A 19719-nucleotide genomic window follows, 5' to 3' on the forward strand; every position below is an offset into this window, starting at 1 on the left:
CATGCCCAGCACCCGCTCTCCTGCACTCAGGGACCGTCGGTGCAGCCCTTCAGCTCTTACAACAACTCCTTGCTGCCCGTGCTCGCGAGTTTGATGGCTCCTAAATAGAATGGTTCAAATATTTCAAAGCACTTGAGATTCGTATAGCGCGAAGCAATTTAAAATTATTGTACTGCAATTAATTTTAAATAACTGAGCCCTGCATATGTCTAGAAACCCATACAGATCCAAATGGAAGCTCTCTAAAAATTGAAATGATTCAATAAATTTAAATCACTCTGAAGAAATGGATGTAAGTACTGTAAATCATTGTGTGAGGGGGATAGGCAAATTTTGTAGAAGTGAATCTGAGGGTAGAGACTCTAATTAGATTTCTTATTTTGGGGTTTATGGCGATGAAATGTAGGTTAATTTATATTTCCCAGGGATACGAGGGCAGCTCATGTTGATCCATATGGTTCCTTGTAGCTCGTACATAGGCTGCTTTTTTTTATTTCCCAAGATTACTGAAACTTAGCAATCCAACTTTGCACATATATTTTTTTTCCGTTACAAATATCTTTCCCTCCAAATCTGTATAAAAAGACATGAGAAAAAATATTGGCCCGCAGCTAGAAATGCCAAATGTATTTTTAAACGCAGCTAAAAAAGCGCTGCCGAATCCAATGCCGCGCGGCGGAATGGAACGCTTTGTGGAGCCGGGCTGCTCCGCGGAGGTGAATTTTCCTGAGCGCAGATCAGCAATCCAGGTACGAGCTGTATCTGCAGACACCAAACTGGATTACTGCCCGGTGTCCGCTCCTGCTGGCGGCGCGTTCTGTCCTTGCCTTGCAGATAGATCAGAAAGATGCTATCTCGTGCAGGAAGGCCAGTAGGGATCCTGATGGCGGAAGTCATGCTCCTTCTCCTGGCTCCAGAGAGGACGGCAGTGTGTTCTGCTGTGGCTCTGGGACCAGACTCCCCTGGCACTGTGGCCAGGACCCCTCCAGCTCGGCCGCCGGCGCCTGGCAGGGCCCTCGGCACAGAGCCGTGGGTAGCGGTGTCCTTGGGACTTACTCCGTGCCTGGTGGGTGCTTCCACACGGCGGGCAAGAGGGGCCCTTCCACAGGGCCTTCCTCAGGGCCTTACCTTACTTTTAGACAGTTGTCATTATCTTTGTCTAAAGGTCATGGCTAAATTGAATAAAAGGAAAGCTGTGTGTTCCTGTCGATGCACAATGGCAGTATTGACTTTCCTAATCCAGTTTGCTGAGGGGTGAGAGAATTAAATTAGATATCTAAGCACAGAAATTGAGAGCCTTTGAAAACAAAGATAAGGAGACAGCCTGTATTTTCCTTTTCCTGGGAGCTCTGGGCTCAAGATTTTGCAGGTGTGTCATCTGATCCATGGCTTGCATCGATCAAAACTGTGCCAATGCATATTTAATTAGCAAGGGGACCCTGGATGCATTATGGCCATCATCCCCATATTGAATGGACTGTCAGACTTGGTGAATGCCTCCCCACCCCCCCCGCCTCGTTGTTTGGGGAGCTTCTGCATTTTGTCTGAGCAGCTAAAAGTTTCTTTGTTTTTAGCTGGTGATGCATACAGCACCGCTGAGGAGAATACAAACAAGTAAAGTCCTAAAGTGTTTATTTTGTCTAGGAAAAAGGGCTGAACCGATCACGGTCCTTTGGGTAACGGATTTTTGTATCTCTCAGAATTGAAAAAAAAACACAGTCGCATGATGTTTACTTTAGGAATATTTTATTATAACAAATAAAATCTGCGCCATGGGATTTCTTAAGGAAGCCTTTGATGACGATTTGAATTAAGTCAAAATTAACGTTTGCTACGGCAAAGGAATAAATAGAAAACGTTCCAGAAATGAATCAGTAAGCAGAAATCAAAGGCTGTAAACCATTTTAAAAACAAACATTTAGAAGTGAATCAAATACTCGTTTGTAATATCAAGGAACAAATATGGGAATACAGAGATTCCCCGCATTCTGGGCTATCGCACGATAGCAGTAAATCATTTATGGGCTGGAGAGAACAAAGAAAGTTGATTTAAAACGGAACCGCGTCGGTACGGCACTGGGGTCCCATGTCCTCCTGGCGGAGTTCCCCGTTGGTCCCAGCGCCGGGAGGGAGGGCACCCCGAAGCCCCGCGTCCCAAGGAGCTCACCCGGCGCTTTGTCTGCGCCCACCGTGCCACAAAGGCGCTGCCTGGCAGACAGATGCGGCGCGCCCGGCGTGCGCACAATGCTGAGCAGCAGACTGCGGGCACATGGCTGGGTCCCATTCAGGCTCATCAGCATAGTCTAGCTGGCTGTTTTGTTGCTAGTCTGCTTACGGGGTGGCTTAGGAGCGTCTTGCCGGTGGAGTAACAAGGAGTTTTTTTTTTTGGCCACAAAAGTTTTGTGGCAAGGGCTCATGGGAAAATCATTTGCATACATCTTGTTACAAAGGCTGACTACTTCCTGGCTTAGACAAAGTGTTGCCTGATAAACAGACTTAACACACAAATGTCTGTCTGGAATAAACAACAGCAAGCTTTGATTTACATTTCCATTATCAAAGATAATCTCTTTCCCAGTGTACAGGAATTAAGACTCCTTGCCCGATAGAAACCAGGCTGCCATGGTGGGGTCTCACCACCGCCAACCCATGTGTGTCAGCCAGAGGGACGCGGTGCTGTCCGGGCACAATGGGCCCGGCGAGCTGTGCGTGTGACGGTGCGGCGTGTGACAACGGGGCGCTTTGAACTCCCTGCAAAAGTTGGCTTGAAAGCGATGGCTGGAGCTCAACGGAGAGCCAGGCCTTCCTGAAGTGAAATAGTAGTAGCCACCGAAATAGCCATAAATAAGAACTGCGGCATATACGGAGCGGTGCATGTGTGTTTACATTATAATGTATAATGGAGGAAAAGTGAGTGTAAAAAGCCTCGGTCCTGTTGCTGGTTTCTGTTTGTAAATCCCTTAAGCTCGCCACGTAAGGTTGTATATAAAGGAACATGATTTAGATTTTTATTAAACATATATAAATCTTTGGTAGAATCCGTGCCCAAAACTATAGATGAAAAATTTATTGCATGAGCACAACCCAGCCGTATAAATGTTTTATTACAAATAGGACTCTGAAACTTGAATAAAATATGTCAGTTTATTATACAATATGTCGTCCCCCCCCCAAACATGCTGAGAATGGAAAATGTAACCCGGGCACTTCCCGATGCGGGCTGCAGGATGGGCACAGCTCCCGGCATCACCGCCGTTGGCTTTGGTGCAATCTGCCATTGCCGCCCATTCATTCGGGCACAGCGCAGGGTCCGCTCCTGCAGGTAGGAAGGGGTCCCCGATGGCACACCTAGGGCTGCTCTCTGGAAAGCACTCTGCATGTTTCCAAGAAAATGCCCTGTGTTCCACAAGTCCCACTGCCAAGAAGTAGTTTAACGCTGGGAAGTGGCATAACGCTTGGTGCGGGATTTGTTTGCACCAACTCCTCACCGTCTGTGTCATGCTCTACAAAAAGAACAGCACTGTCGACACTGTTGACACTGGTCCTGTCCGCAGGCCAGACGTCCCTGGGAATGTTTCATTCTCTCCAAACAAAGCAGCGCTCCTCTCAGAGCCGCCAGCCCCGCAGCCAGGCTGAGCCTCGCTCCGCTGCAGCCGAATCCGACGTGGTGCGGCGATGTGCAGGGCTTCCCCACAGCAGGGTCGGCGTCACCGCCCTGTGCACACCGGTAACGCGTGCCTGGGAGCAGCCGGAGCAGAGCAGCAGGCGGAACAGGGCAGCCAGTGCTAGGACACCAGCCCCTTTTTTTCCTTTACCCGTAATCGTACTTGGTTTGGGAGCAGAGAGTGGAATTTCTTTGACGTTGTTTTGATTGTTTCTTTTGATTGTTTCCCCGTGGTTGCGGTGACGCCAGGTCTCTGTCCGCTGTCCTGGGCTCACATGTCCCTGCTCGTGCTGCCGCCTCCAGCACGGGGAGAGTTAAGAGTTCCAACCACCAACTTTTCTTTAACCAAAAAAAAAGACCCCAAATAAAACCCGTTGCGCTATTCAAGGCTAAGCTCCCTTAAATATCAAACTGGATTCCTTGGTTATTTTTTATTTTTTTTTAAATCAGCAATCCTAATAGTGGTCCCTCACTATAATATTTCCAACTCCATCTGAAATCATTTAAATCCTCCCCTTAATAACATGCACTTTATTGTAATATACAGATTCTTTGGCTTCCTACCAGCCTTCGCTTAAGGCACCAATGAAGCTCATTGCCGCAGGGGGCCATGGATTCGAGAGGGACTCGCATCTACTGTATATTTTGTTTTGTGTGTTTTCCAATGGCTCTAATTATTGCAGGTGGTAGAATTTAACTGGCAGTGTTGTTGCTAAAGAAAATAGGCATAAAGTGCGTACTGTTTTGCAGAGTGGCTATCAAATATATAGAAAGGAGAAAATCAAATGAATTGTTAAACCGCTCTATAGTAAGTGATTTTATTGATTTAATGCAAATGCTTATGAAAACGATCTTCCATTTATATCAATTATGTATGGGCAAAAATTAATTTATTCCTCCGGTCACCTGTTTGGCGCACTGACTCAGCAGGACTGGCGTCCCCCTCCCACAGACCCGCGCCCGCAGAACACCAAACATTCACAAAATGGGAATTCTAAAGTTTCTGTGTGCAAAACAACAAAAAGGCCCCGACGGGAGTTCCTGCCAACTGCTGAAAAAGCAATGAGCGGGCTGGGGAGGGTGCACCAGGCTGGTCCCAGGCAAGCCTGGAAAATACAGCGGCTCCGATTTTGCCAATCCTTTCACCATGTGGCGGCACATTTATATGTACCAGATCATCTGCAGCATCTGAATAAAATCAGGGAGGCAAAATTCTGCATATAAACATTTTGGCTAAGTGCCTTAACTCAGGCTTCTTATCTGGGGTTTCCACAAGATGCCACCTTGCATAACAATGCGGAGCGCCTCGTGCCCAGGATGCGGGCTCGGTAGCCTTAACCATGGTTGCTGTTGCTAGATCCATTGGTTTTAATGCCGTCTCGGCCTGCTTTGCTTTGCCCTGTCCCTCCCCAGGAAGGTTATTGCTGAAAGCTTTTGTTGTCTTTTTTAGAAATTAATATTTAATTTCAGCAGAAGGGACAGGTTTCAGGAAAACGGGATTTAGCAAAATGTCTCCCAGTAAGCCGAGTTACAAAAGAAAGTTAAAATTCAGCATGCAAACAAATGTCCTGTGGACAGTGAAGCCTCTCTCTTGTCCCCAGTGTTGGGTTAGGAAGCAGCCCCCGGTGCACACAAAAGTACTTTGTTTCCCCAATCCGGGCGGTTGGGTTAGGGTTAGGGCTAGGGCCCAGCGTATGCCCTGTAAAATGAAATACACTGAATGTTGACTTTGAGTGCCACGTAAATATTTTCCATTTCTAATATTTTACCTTTGTCTCTACCTTTGTGGCATGAGAAGCGGGAAGCTTCCTGGCACAATGCAGTGTCCAGAGCACAGCGGCAGTGTGCCCACCGCCTCCCCGCTGCCACCCGCTTGAGCTTTGATAACCATAACCTCGAAGATGAATATTTGAAACAAAATTGCAGAAGTAAGAATAAATTATTTTGTTGAGATCCATTGTAGAAATTATTGGAAATGATGAATATAAAAGAGAAGAACCAGACTCTGGACACACTGGGGAACATAGCAGTTGTTAGTGACTTTCACTGATTTTAAATTGAAACACCAGAATTGAAACTTAAATTGCTTGATATTCTGAATGTTTATATTCTGAAATTTATCAAAATTTGTTTAGTGAGCTTTTTTTTTTTTTTTTAACATGTAGATCTTAATTAATACAAGATTGTCCTCTAAGCTTCTGAATGATACCTAATGCATACAGTCAGCAGGTAAAAAAAAAAAAAATTGAATATTTAAAATAGGCATTTTCTTTATAGTGCTCTGCAGTAATTAAAATCTTCATTTGCTTAAAAGCAAGGAACCTTTTTAAAGCAATAAATTAGCATCGCTTGACCCAAGGTCACTAGTAGTACTGCTTCTTCCAGCACTATTAATACCTCAAAGAAAAAGAAGGGGTGGTGTTATCACTCTGTTGCAATAGAAGTAAGATTTTCAATTTAATCACAGTGAAGTGTCATGACCTTTTGATCTTGCATTGACTTCTCACTGAAACGCGGTCAGATTTCAGACAGCTACTTCGAAGCTCTGCGGAGTCAAGGTGAAGGCAGAAAATAGGTTTGCCATGATTGGAGGTGGTTTTGAGGCAGTAGTGAGTGGTTTCGGGTCCTGAGTTTTGATTCACTGCAAAAAGTTTTTTTGACGGGCTCAAGAAATTTCAAAACAATTTCCGGAGGAAAAAGAAAATCTCTATCAGCTAATTGCAAAACCAGTAATTTGAATTTGGTTGGTTGTTGCTTTTTAATATTTTTCCCCACAGGTAAAGGGTCTATTTTTTCCAACTCCGAGCGTTAGAAATAATTCAGAAGGAAAACATTTTTTGACTAAAGCTTCTACTAAGAATAATTCTCAAAGCAAAGAGGAGTCCTCATAACGTAGAGATCGTAACGTGCAAAAACAGAAAGCCAGTCATATTTACACATATCCTCCTGTAGGACATTTTATTATTTTAGGCAAATCTGCTGTGGCTGTTGGAGGCCGTCGGCCGGGAGCTGTTGCTCCGTTCCCTGCTCAGGTCCCGCAGCGGTTCGCCCAGCGCCCGACCTCCTTTGGAGCAGTGCTGGTGCTCTGGGAGCGTTGGAACCACTGTGAAAGCATTTAACGAAACTCATCTCTTCTGTCAGTTTTGCAGATTTTGTTTCAGAAATGGGTAGACAACAATCTCCACGACTCTGTAGTGTTGCTTGGTTACCTTTATACGCGAGCTCCAAAATCTGTTTTGAGACTTTACTATGTGTTGGATTAAGGCTCTGGTTTGTATACAACATAGAGGCTGCTTTATAAAACACATGTAGGAGAGTAGTTTAAATCTGCCTTTTCTAAAAAGAAGGATTCTCGCAGCTTAATTTATGCACACACACACCGAGCACTCTGCAGAGTGCCATAAACAAGATTCCCTTTTTTTTTTCACCTAGGCACGGGACTATTGCATTATCATGTCCTGGTGCAACATTCCTGTCCTCAGTTTGTACTCTCAGCCTTTTGAGGAAGTCTGGCGCCTCTGATCTATTTTCCACAGCAGACCCTGTAATTTTTGGCTGTATTTTATGTTTTTCAGATTCAAGTCAATCTGAAAGTCCCAGCCAGCCAAGTGAAGCTGATATTAAGGACCAGCCAGAAAATGGTAAGTTCTTACCTGCTGCTCCTGCTTTGGGATATTAAAACAGCCCATATTTATAAAGATTTTTTCCTATGTCTAATATAAAAGCACTATTCAGAATAATTGACATGGGATAGCTGCAGATAGGATGTGTACTCTCCTCATAGCTCAGATGCTACTGTTTCAGTAATCTAAAGTAGCATTTGTTTCTCCAGAACCTGGAGAGAGGCTGGGTTTTTTTTTTTTTTTTTTTTTTTTTTGTTTTTTGTTTTTTTTTCTCCTTTAGAAATCATTTAAATTAGGGAGATGCCATTAAAGAGCCTGCTGTATGCAACCCTCGCCCTTATTCCTCCATAGCAAAGGCTTCCAGTCCCTGGGCCATGAGTCACAACCCTCCCCAGGGGTGTGTGCTTCATTGCTTTCATTTTTATTTGTGTGCTCTTAGCTTGGTTCTGTTTGTTGATGCTCTCACACAAAGTACCTAACTTTCTGTATGTGGCCGGCCATCACTGCAGAGCGTGGGATGTCAGGCAGTCCCACGGAACAAAATGGTTGCTTTGAAATACGTTTCTGCAGATCCATTCTCTGCAGCAAAATCCTGCTGAACAAAACTGAGCTGCAGCCCCCCCCTAACAGTACAGTTTCAGGGCACACCTGCAAACATCCCAGGCAGGTTCCTATTGCAGGAATGACCTGGGTGCCAGCAGCATCGTCCGTGCTGTGTCAGCGTGCTTTAAGGGCTGTGGATACTGTGGGTGAGCAGCACAGGGAGGCTCCACTAGGCTCGTTGCGCCGCTCTCTCGGGCCATTTGCAGTAGTGGGATTTCAGGTGGCAGCCGCTGGGGCTTATTTGGAAGTAGTGCCAGGAGCGTGAATTTTGGGAACACTGATTTCTCTGAACTGGGACAGATTTAAATTAGAAGCAATAGCTTGTGATGAATCAATGGCATCTGTTGTAAAACAGGCTGAAAAAAATGATTTGATAATAGCAAATTCATGTATGTGAAAGTATAGGCACGTGCAAGGGAACAGCTTCTTGTGCGTTTTGTGTTTAAGTAAGGTGGACCTCAGCAGGTTCCACTGGCCCATAGGCAACGGATATTTTCTCTACCACTTCTATCTAGGACTTAGAAATGATGCCTCTCAAACTGAGACTGAGATAAGCATCTATTATTAATAACGTTTCTTGACTTTGTAACCAGGCTTTTTACAAGATCTGAATGTAGAAGGGAAACCCATTGTACTGTAGCTCATACACAGAACTGAAGAACTTGTGTGGATGGTTTGAGTCTCTGAAACCTGCCACCATTCTGGGGACGTTCAAATCCACTATTGTGGAAATCTGTAATAACACAAATGTGACTGCCCTTTCGGAAGGCAGCCGACTGCTTTTGCCTCCAACCCTTGCAGGGCATCCCTACAGCTGTATGTGTGGTGAGTGTGCTTTTTGAGGACTGTATCGGGCACTGGCCAAGCTGCACGATGAAGTGAGGTTGAAGGGCTGTGTTAGATCAGGACTGCCTCTGGACCAGAGTTTCAATGGCAGATAGAGTTGAGGAAGAGGTTCAGGTACATGAAAACTTAGGAGTGTGTGTCATAGGTTGTGGAGCACGGGGCCCATTGAGCCGTTGTGATTTTGGCTTTGGGGGTTCCCATATTTTCCTCGCATTGAAATACAAAAGGTTTCGTGTTTTGATGGGTTTCATACTGCTCATCTCTAAGTATACCATCTTAAAACATTTTTGTTGTTGCTGAAAGACAGTGCCTAATTTCTCTTATCAATCCTGTTCACAGAAATTCTAATTTGTAGCCAAAGGATTGTGAGGTTAAGAGAAGAACTGACTAAACTGTGATTTTTGTTCTGCCAATTCTGGGATTTTTTTTGTGTGGAGTATGTTGCTTATGTTTATTAAATCATATTTTAATTTAGAATGCATTAGGCACCAAGCATGTTATTATTTCATGTTTAGATAATTTTCTTTCACAGCTATTAAACCACAGTTCTTCTTACCCTGCAGTTTCTCGGTCTTAAGGAAGCTCGTTACTCAACAGCCAGCCCAAAAAGCAGCGATGTCAGTGTTTAATAATGTAAAATCTGTAAAAGCCTAGTGAAATGAAATATCTCTGTTTTGGAGCCTGAGCCTTCCTTGTAAAACAAGCTTTTAGTGAATTCTTGGAACTTCGTTGGTGACCTGTGAAAGGGACTTTTCTTAATAAACACGAGAAAGATTTTTTTTCTTTCTCATTTTTACTAAAGGGTATTTTTTTTTCCCACTGCAGCAGAATCCTCCTGACTGCTGAGGCACCTTTTGCAGTGCCCGTGTGGGAGGTTTTCTTTACCAAGGCAGCCAAGGCAGCCCGCTGGCCCTGGAGGGGCTGCTCCCCCTGCGCGGCCGCCGCGCTCACGCTCAGCACATGCAGCCCCCAGCCTGCAGCGCCCGGCTTGTAGATCAACACGGATCTGCAGCTCTTATCTACCGAACGTGAGGATGAAAGCAAAACTGCGGGCTTTAGAAAATGAAAAACTGCACGCACAGGAACGGACACAATAAATCATATTAACTGCGTTGTTCTGCACTTGCTGCAGACCCACTTCCACGAGGCCTGATCCAACTCCCTCCGGAGTCGCTGGGAGCCTCGTAATTGATTTTACTGAGAGTGGGAATGAGCCCACACAGGGAGGAGTTGTTGTTTTTGGGTGGTTTTTTTTTTTTTTTACAATCAAAGAAAAATGCTGTTGTGAATAATCTTATTCCCACTGATGCTAACACCGAATGACCAGATTGAGGGCAGGTTTGGAGTCATTTTGCATGTGTTTCTGTAAGGCACAAAGAAGCGTATCGATTAAGCACTGCCTTTTACATGCATGCATTCCTTCATTTTAAAAAAATAAATCTTTAAAGGCCTTGTGAGGGTTATACAGCCTCTCTACTTGCCTGTTAATATCCTTTCTGTTCCACTCCATAAATTCTAGAGCTATTTATTATACACATATATTTTGCATACCTTGAGTAATGTAGGTTCAAAAGGGTCAGCTATACAGCCCTGAAAAAGAAGGCCTCCTACTACAGATTTTAATTTATCATTTTAATTTGTCTGTGTTATTTAGAAAAACCTGTATATCTAACCTTCATTCAAGTGAAGTTCATCAGGAAAAAAAAAAAAAAAAGCTTTTATTTCTTGGAGCCACCCCTCTTTTCTAGTGGGCTTTACAGTTGCATATTATGGAGCAGAGTCATCACAGAGAGTCACAGAATCATAGAATCATAGAATGGCTTGGGTTGAAAAAGACCACGATGATCATCTGGTTTCAACCCCCTGCTATGTGCAGGGTCGCCAACCTCCAGACCAGGCTGCCCAGAGCCACATCCAGCCTTGAATGCCTGCACGGATGGGTTGGAGAGAGAAGACGGTGACAACTTCTGCTCTCAGTGGTGGCTTTAACTCCACCTCTAACCTTTGGGCTTCACGAAGCCAGAATAATTTTCAGGAGCTCACTTACCTGATTGCTACTGCAAGAATTTGTAGAAATGTTAAGAATTTCATTTTTTTGAAAGAGTAGCCAGTACGATGGTCATGCAAAGCAAGCACACAGGCAGGACAGGGCTTAGTCGTGGGTGCATGGCTCCATGCCTTGTCCTGGAACTGGGCAGAAAGCTGATCCCCTTGGCTCCTTAACATGGGAAAGAGCTCAGGAAGAGGAAGAAAACCTGAATTTGCCTGTTTGTCATGTGGATGAGGAAATTTGCAGGAGGGATGTGGAAAGAAGCAGGGTGCTTCATTTGAAAAGCGGGAGCGGGGTCAGGTGCCCTGATACTTCACTCAAATGATGATTTTTTTTTTTCTGACCAGCTGGGTGGAACACCCGCGTGGAAAATTCCCCACTTTTGTAGTTGCCTAATGGTATGTAAAAGCTTCATTTCAGTTGGCACCGCAAAGTGATTTTGCAATTCTCCCAATCAAAAAAAAAAAAAAAAAAAAAAAATCGATTTTAAAAGCTCATTAAATGCACTGGTTTGGGGTCATCTTTTATAAACAAACTATTTTTCAGTGAATTGAGGATGACAAAATGGCCAGTGTGCTGTAGGGAAGGGACTGCGTGCCTGGGGATCAGCAACAACTGAATCTCAGGCTCAGCACTGGGCTCTCAGGCTTTTATTCTTCCTTTCAGTCGTGGCTACGGCTATCGGATAGGTTTTCTTTTTGTAAGCAGGATTATTTTAAACTTCTGTGGAGAACTTTTCAGTCTCTCTGTCTGCAATAGGGGATGTTTGTGTCCGTAGTATGACAAATCAGATGCTGCTCTGCTTCGGTAGGGGTTTGGAGCCGGGGAAGGGCACAGCCTGCACAGGGCCGTGTCACTGCTGTACCTGGTGGCAGTGCGGAGTGGTGGCACTGCAGAATTAATGCTGCGTGCAGCAGAGGAACGCTGCGTCATCCGCTGCAGACAAGTGATGTTTCTGGAGCATGTGTTACTGCGATTCGGTAACTCAGAGTCGGGAGCACACCACTTTAATTGTAGATTAGCAAGTTCTTTTTAAAGAAGTTGGTAAATTCTCCCGTTTCAAGTGAGCGAGACAGCATTCATTATTACAGCTGATTACGAGCGTGTGCCAAATTCACGGCTCAAACAGTTTCTGTAGAGGGAGAGGCATTTATCTGAAAAATAAAAATGTTTAATGCTCAGACCAAACGCTTTTTAGTTTTAATGTATTCTTGCTGCTTTGAGCTACAAGTACCTTAACAGCACTGCAGGAAATGAAAGGCACATTGTTCTTTGTAACATTAAAAAAAAAAAAAAAGAAAGAAAAACAAGAAAAACAATGATGTACCGTAACTCACAGAACTCGTTTTTCAACCCTGCAGTAATTACACCGGACTTGTAAATATCATCTGTGAATTCTTCACTTAAGTAGGGCTGGACTCGAGTATAAAACCTTACAAAAAGGGTTTAGGTACATGCTTACTTTCACATGCCTAAAAGAATTAAGGAAGAAATGCTGCTCCTCCAGCAGGAGGGGAAGGCAGGAGCAGCAGTGGGAACGTGCAAAGAGCAGTTTGCAAAGAGCAGTTTCCTTTCCTTCTGTAGGTGCAGCCTGGGCAGGCCTGGCACAGCTTGAGCAGCAGGGGACTGTGTGAAGCTTGGGAAATGCAGCAGCTACTTGGGGAACTGCATCTGCCCTAGCTGCTGGGCTGCAGAGTCCAGCCCCTTCCTATAGGCTCTCTTCTGGTCCCCAGATCTGGTGTTTTTGCTTCACACAGCAAGAGGACTGCAGCCAGCAGCCACTGAGGCTGTGGGTTGGGAGCTCAAGGATGCAAAGCTGCCATTCAAACTCTCCTCTGAGGCTGCCCTGCGCAGAGAACACAGCTATGCTTTGTGGTTACCCCAACCACTCATCTACATTATAGCTTTAATGGTAGCTCCAGTTCTTCCTACAGCCAAATCTGTCACTGTCTGAGGCCTTGTCCCCATGGCCTCATGTCCCATCTCGCAGCTCAGCTCAGCCTTGGCGGTCCCCATCTCCCTCAGCTGCCCCCCAGCTTTACCCCCAGCATGGCAGTGCTGCAAACCGTGCCATTTTCATGGGCTGACTGTCTCGGCAGGGCCGTGGCTTCCCACCTGGAGGGAGCAGGGCTGGGAGTTGTTCTCTGAGCACGCAATGCTGGGTCTGGTACTGTCATCTGGAGTGGCTGGCATTCCTGAAACACCTCATTTGCAGCACCGAACTGAGCCGAGAAAGTTTTCTGCCAGTGGGAGTTGCACACAGGGTAGTACAGTAACAGCAGCTTTTATTAGTGCTCTTCTTCATAGAATCATTTGCATCTGAGTGTTATAAATGCGGGAAGACTCTCCTCTCTTGTTTACAGAGCAACACTGGAGAGTTATCACAGCCTGAGGGACTAATCTAAAATTAACTTTGCTTCAGAAAAAGCTTAAAAAAAAGCCCTTAGCATTTTCAATATGGAATCTCATAGCTGGCGACGAACTGAAAGCTCCTGGTGATGTCAGCTTGTTTGCACCTTTGCAAAATGCCGGGACCAAATTCTGAGTGGATTTGCACCCTCGGAGATGGGTGGTGAGCTGGGAGCAGCACGTTGTCTGGGCCTGAGGCTGTGGCAGAGCAACGGGGCCGTGCTGGGGTTGGCCTGTCCTGCCTGCTGCGGGGTCACAGCTTGACAGATAGGATAGAATAAGGGGGAGTAGCTTTAAATTGAAAGAGGGGAGATTTAGCTTAGATGTTAGGAAGAAATTCTTTACTCTGGGGGCAGTGAGACTGTGGCACGGCTGCCCTGAGAAGTGTGGGTGCTCCATCCCTGGAGGTGCTCAAGGCCGGGTTGGAGGGGGACTGGGGCAGCCCGAGCTGGTGGGAGCTCAATGATCTTTAGGGTTCCTTCCAACCTAAGCCATTCTATGATTCCTCCAGCTCAAAAAAGGAAGGTCTGGTTAGGTCCCACCTTTACGTCCTCACCCTAGAGAGATGCTGCATGTGGGCAGCTCTGAATGCTGGCATTTCCCAGGGAAATAAGAGAGGATATGCCTGATTATAAAATTATCTTACATGCAATTTAGTTTTGCTTTTTTTTGTCCTATTTCATTACAGATAGACTCCAACAAGAGCTAGAAGTGCAATGTAATAATAGACCAGGGCCAAAACTTTGCAGCATTCAACTCCATTTTCCAGCTAGTTTCATGACTTTTGAGGACAAGCATCTGAATAACTAGAAAAAAAAAGTGCCGTTTTAATCTGTATCACCATATTTTCATTGAGAGTCACGCACAAAGTCAAATGGTTTTGTGATCCAGATTGTCAGGCGCTACTTCACCATTTCCAGGATTTAGCAGGTGCTCAGCTGGGCTCAGGATTCAGCCTGCTTATCGGGAGCTGGCACTCTCTTGAGGGGAATCTGTGATGGCAACAGCGAAGGGTGTTGGCTGTCAGTCGGCAAGATAGGCGGTAGTCAGCCGGGGTCAGCTCTGCAGCCTCACTGGGCCAAGGGGAGAGTTTCTCATCAGTGACCTGCAGTGTCTGAGACCGAAGGATTGACAGAGGGCTTCAGTTTTCACTGCTGCTAGCCATTAACCTTCACAAGCAAAGCATTCCCACAAAAAAAAAAAAATCTTCCAAGGCGAGTATGACAGGAAATATTCAAAGCATGAAATGAATGCTTATAGCATGACAAAGCAGTGCTTGAAAGACATGAAACGTTCATTACGCTCGGAGTGGCAGAGTGCTGCAAAGGAAAGGAGGAATAAAAATGTGGCCAGGGTATATATTTTTATTTCAACATATGTGTGTACAGGAAAAAGGCAGTGAACCTTTCCAGTGGATAAGGTGCATAAATACAGCCACAATTATTCTGAGTCGTTTCAAAATATATTTGTACTCTGTTGCTCCATTCCATTCCTCTCCGCGTATATTTATCCACAAGATAACAGCAAGGGCCATGCTGAGGGCAGCAGGGATGTGGGCTGGCCAGGAGCTCGCCCTGGGAAGCTGCCGTGCTGTGGTGAGGAGTGTTCCCCTCCCCGGTGCTGTGGGGCCGAGGCTTTCTGTGCCCCAGTTGCCTCAGGGCTGGCTGCGGTCCTCCCAGTTTTCACTGCAACCCATTTTTTCATAGGTCTTCTGGAGAGGTTTGCTGCTTAATTAAGAGCTGTGAGTTGGGTTGGGACGGTAATTGCTACCGCCTGAGCGGACCACAGGCTGGATGGAGGATGCTTCTGAATACCACGCCTGCCCACCAAGAGGCTGGGCACTTAGGGAAAGGAGTTTATTTGTGGTGTGGGACTCATATTAATTTTCTTTCCAGTGGAGAAGGAAGTTTATTTGTGGGAAGAGACAGAATATGCGATGCCAAGGCGTGACTATCAAAACAAAACCCTGAACCTACCTATTTGTCTTTCGATGTAAGAATTTCCTAATGCCTGTAATGTAAGACAAAGGGAAAATTTTACTTGCAGGAAAATTGCCTTCCACAATAACCAAGAAAAAAAAAAAAAAAACACAAAACGCCCACGCCAGAGCAGCATGATCCAAAATGTGAACTTTTTACGCCTCCCCAACCTTCTAGGTTAGGCTTCCAACAAGTGATCTTTTATTATCAACATGATATACCCTTGACATAATTTGGCGCAGTAAAGCTTCTTCTGCTGAACTCGTGATTTCATTTACTAGATCTGATGAAAGTTCTGTGAACCAGGGTAAAATGTGATAATTAGTAGTTTAATTCTTATAGGGTGTGCGTATTAATTGAAAAGGCTTGAACTATAAATACAGGGCCTGTGGATAAAAGCACACTCTGAAATCAGTCGCTTACCCGAAGCATTCATTACTTGACATCTATTTAGGTAGCATCTCTGTGCAGCAGTGCCGCTCTGCTCCGGCAGTGAATGGGAGCTCTACGCTCAGCATCCCAGCAGCAGAATCTGCTCTGACTGCCTGTGGCCGCCCCGCCTCAGCCAAAGCATTGCCCTCTGTGGTCAGACCACTGGATGTAAAAAAACTTGTGTTTGGGGCGGTGCTGTGCAGAGGAGCCTAGCGCAGTGCTGGCTCTTTCCCTGGGAAAGCTGTGGAAGGGCTGAATGCAGCATTTTGAGGCTGACACCTTGTGGGGTTCAGCTCCACACAGCTCGGGTCCCTGCCAGCCTGGCCCTTTGGACACTCCTTATTTCTGCCTACTTCCACACTTCCCTCAGTTATAGCAGGGGCCATCGCACCTAAACCCAAGGCTGGTCCCTGTGGCCGTGCCCAACAGCACAGTGCAGGAGCAGTCATGCTTTCTCGCTAAAGTCCTGTGCTCTTTTGTTCTGGCTGCCTGACCCCAGCAGGAGGTATTCTGTTGACTCGAGTCCTTCCCAAATACACACATTCACTATGAGAACGTATGTGGTTCTTTCACACTTTCCTCTGGTTTCTGTGTGTGTTGCAGCGCCTGGGTGAATCATACCTGTTTTTGTAGGTATATCACAATGTGATTTTCCTTTTAAAGGATTCCAACCTTTGTGCTCACGTACAACTTGTACACTCCAAACAATCTTTATGCATATACTGCAGATTCATGGCTACGTCAGGTGGTTTCCAAGTAGCCTTTGTTTCATTAACTAGAAGTTGTCAATATGAGCCATGACGACCAAGTGAGGAGCAGAAAGTGAAGCCGTAAGCGGGGTCGTTGTTACTGTCATAGACAGGCACTGCTGTGAGACCAAGCTCCCAGGAAAAGCCTCGTCTCCTCTGTAGCTAATCAGACACTATCTCTTTAATTGCAGTTACTACTTTTTAACTGTAATTGTTGCTAGATAGGAAGCAGAGAGAAAGTTTAGACAGAGAACGAAATCCCCTCTGAAGCCTGGCTGTGGTGTGAGCGGAATGGAAAAATACCAGATCTGTTCCTGGGAAAGCAAGGAGACTTTTATTTGCAGTGGTGCACACATACTTCCCAGGAGCAGCACAGTGCGCGGCAGGGGGAGGCGAGGTGAGGAGCCCCACTCGGAGCCACGCTCAGAGCCGCGCTCTGGTTGCTGCCGTTATCTCGCGCACAGCGAGCACTGCCAGTTGTTTACAGCACTTTGCATTGCTCAGCTCGGCTCCTTTTCCCTTCCGTCAGTGCCATAGCTTCAGTTCAACAACTTTATTCTGAGTCGGGATAGTTTTGGTTACGGAGTGGCAGAAAGGTGCTGGTTGATTAGAGGTGCTGCTTGCTACGTGCATTTCACGTTGTCTGTTTCATTTTTTTGCTAACCACTGTTGCAACTGAAGAAAATGCTGAAGTGTGTAAACTATACCATCCCTCTGCCTTCTCCCCTTCTCCCCCTCCTGCTGAAACCAAATGATTTATAAAATGCCTTCACATTCTTGAGCGAGTTCACACTATCACCTCCAGGCACTGCGCTGAGGAGTGGATGGGAAGCACAGATCTGATCGCTGGTGTTTTTCTCTGAAAGGGAAAAAAAAAAAACAAAAACAACCCACAAAGCCCAACATGCTGATTAAATTTAAAGGAGAAAAGTTTCCTGCTGTGCCCCGGAGTAAATCTGTAGTCAGTGAAGCACTTTTAGTAAACAAGAGATGTACGTGGTGATAGTGTTTTTTGTTTTGCATGCTGCCATTGTTTTCCACTTTCATAAGACTCAATTAATGTAATCATTTTAGAGTGTCTCTCATCATTACCTCCCATCCTCCCTCACTCGTACTTGAAGCAAAAGGATCCTCTGCAAGGCACGCCATCACACACAGCCAGCACCTCGCTCTGAAGGCACAAGGAGAAGGCAGGGCTGCCAGAGAGAATCCAAATTTTCTTCCTCTGTGCCCTGGGCTTTGCAGAGCAGGAGGCCTGGCCCCAACCCCTGGCTATGCGTCCCACCAGGCACCCAGCCAGCACTGCCCGTGTCCCCAACATGCTGCAGTGCCGAAGGGACTGGCTGGGTGAGCTGGGTAGCTCCTTGCCGGTGCTCAACCAGGCACAAGGATGTCGACACCATCTTTCCGTGGGCCAAACCCTTTGCTGACATTTCTTAAGATCTTAGCAGAGGAATGCTTCTTATGTACCTTGTAGCACTCTCACAAAGAACTCAGTCCTCTGTCCCTGTTAGTTTTTTCCTTCTGTAACAGAAGGCTCTTTGACAGCTGCATGCCCATCTGAGAGCCTGCTGGAGTGGGGGGGGTGTCCCCACCTGACCAGCTTTGCAGTGCGGACCACCTGCAATTTTCCCACATGTTCTACCTCAAAGTCCTTTGAAAAAAAAAGGGAATTTGCTTTTAGGAAATTTCCAATAGCAGAATGCAGAGAGCTAGCCCTGTCCCCACGCCGTGCAGAGGGGAGCCAATTTCACTGTACAGCAGACCATGGCATAGTTTGAGCCACAGGAGGAAGGGAGGAGGTAAGGAGCTGCAGAGAACGGACAGCAGCGTGATGGACTGCAGCGGCTGGGGGTTGGAGGCAGGAGGGGAACCCCACAGATTTACAGACTTACAGCAGTGGTGTGGTAGCGGTCCACAACTCAATTTAAAACAATTCCAAAGCATAGAATAAAAAGGAAAGGAAATGACAACCTGAGCAAAGGGCTGAGGAATGAGGCAGCCCCGTATTAGTGAATCTAGATTTGTGCCTGTCGTAGCCATGAATGATGCATTTGCAGTAGGACTGGGAGCCTCCACTGTTAGAAGGAGACAGAAGTAAAGATCATCCTGTGTACAATATAAATGTAAGTTGTTATTACTACTATTGCTATGTCAGCCGTAAACTGTTCCCACGAGAACAGAGATGCAACATCATTGAAAAAGAATGTCTTACTGTGAAATGGGCAGCAGAAACACTGTGGCATTATCTGCTGGGTAATGAATTTACCTTGGTGACAGATCATTATTCCCTCCTGCAAATGAACCAGATGAAGGACAGGAACACAAGGATAACTCAGCAATACTTGTACTTCACAGTTTTCTGAATTATAAACAAAACAGCAGTGAGATATAAATGTAAGTATACGGAAGCATGGCATGTCAGGAGACATTGGCTATGACAAGATATGAGGAGGAAGGCAATTTTTTTTTAGGCCTGTGCTAACATTGTATATGAACTTCTGAGGCTTGGATTTCACCCCACATCACAGGAGGCATTAAAATGAGGCAGCAGCTGTGAACTAAAATCCAGGCTCTCCCTCTATAATCAGCAGAGATGCTCAGTCTTCTGGGAGTGCATCTCTTTCTGTGTTGAACCTCGGGGCAGTTTAAACAGAGATGTTTCAGGTTCATCCTGTAATTTCTCTGGACCTGAGACTGCTGCTAGAGGAAGCCCTCACTGCTCACCCACACATCTCAACAAGCTTGGAGCAGGCAGAAAAGGACTGAGGTTGCAAGAGAAGGCAGGGTCCAGCAGGGCACGTAGTGGTATTGGATTCAGAGTAGAAGGGTGGACGGTGTAAGTACCACCCACTTGTACTTTCTTGTCTGTTTTTCCCTTCTGCAGAATGGGAGTTACTGAGATAAATTATCTTTTTAGAGAAGTGTTTATGTGCTCTGTGGAAGAATGCGTCTAGGGATGGGCATACTGGCAGGATGAACTTCCTCCTCAACTCTTCCAGTGAAGCCTTGTTCTAAACGGCCCGTATGCAGCCATTACTCAAACGTAAAAATGTTCTGTTCCGTTTCTTGTTTTCATTCTTTTATGTGTCTGGGGACTAAACTGCTGTGAAAAAGAGCTCATTCTCACAGGATGTCTCGCCTAATTTTGCAGACAAGAGAGGTTCAGCTATTCCACTTACGACGAGATAAGAATCTGAAATGTTGGGATCGCATCCATCCTGAATTGAACTTTGAATCATCCAGAATCCATCCATCATTATTTTTGCCTTTATTTCTGTATTTCAGTAACACAAGCAAAGAAGGAATGGAAAAGAAATGGCTGTTTATGCGTTATAAACCATAAAGGATGGCTTTCCTTTTT

General features: G+C 45.7%; 1 protein-coding gene across 13 annotated transcripts in view; it reads left to right on the forward strand.

Annotated features, from left to right (window-relative positions):
* The window catches only part of NFIA (nuclear factor I A), a 238551-nt gene that overhangs the window by 119230 nt on the left and 99602 nt on the right, over nucleotides 1-19719 (forward strand). For 12 of the 13 annotated variants that reach the window (XM_085231648.1, XM_085231647.1, XM_085231653.1 and 9 more), the window contains exon 3: nucleotides 7240-7305. The exons of the other annotated variant lie outside the window; for it this stretch is intronic. In XM_085231648.1, coding sequence (XP_085087774.1) covers nucleotides 7240-7305 — 66 coding nt within the window. The remainder of the gene's footprint in view (nucleotides 1-7239; nucleotides 7306-19719) is intronic. 13 annotated transcript variants of the gene reach the window in all.

Source organism: Meleagris gallopavo, chromosome 10 (assembly GCF_905368555.1).
Source record: "Meleagris gallopavo chromosome 10, MGAL_WU_HG_1.1, whole genome shotgun sequence".
NCBI classification, from domain to species: Eukaryota; Metazoa; Chordata; class Aves; order Galliformes; family Phasianidae; genus Meleagris; species Meleagris gallopavo.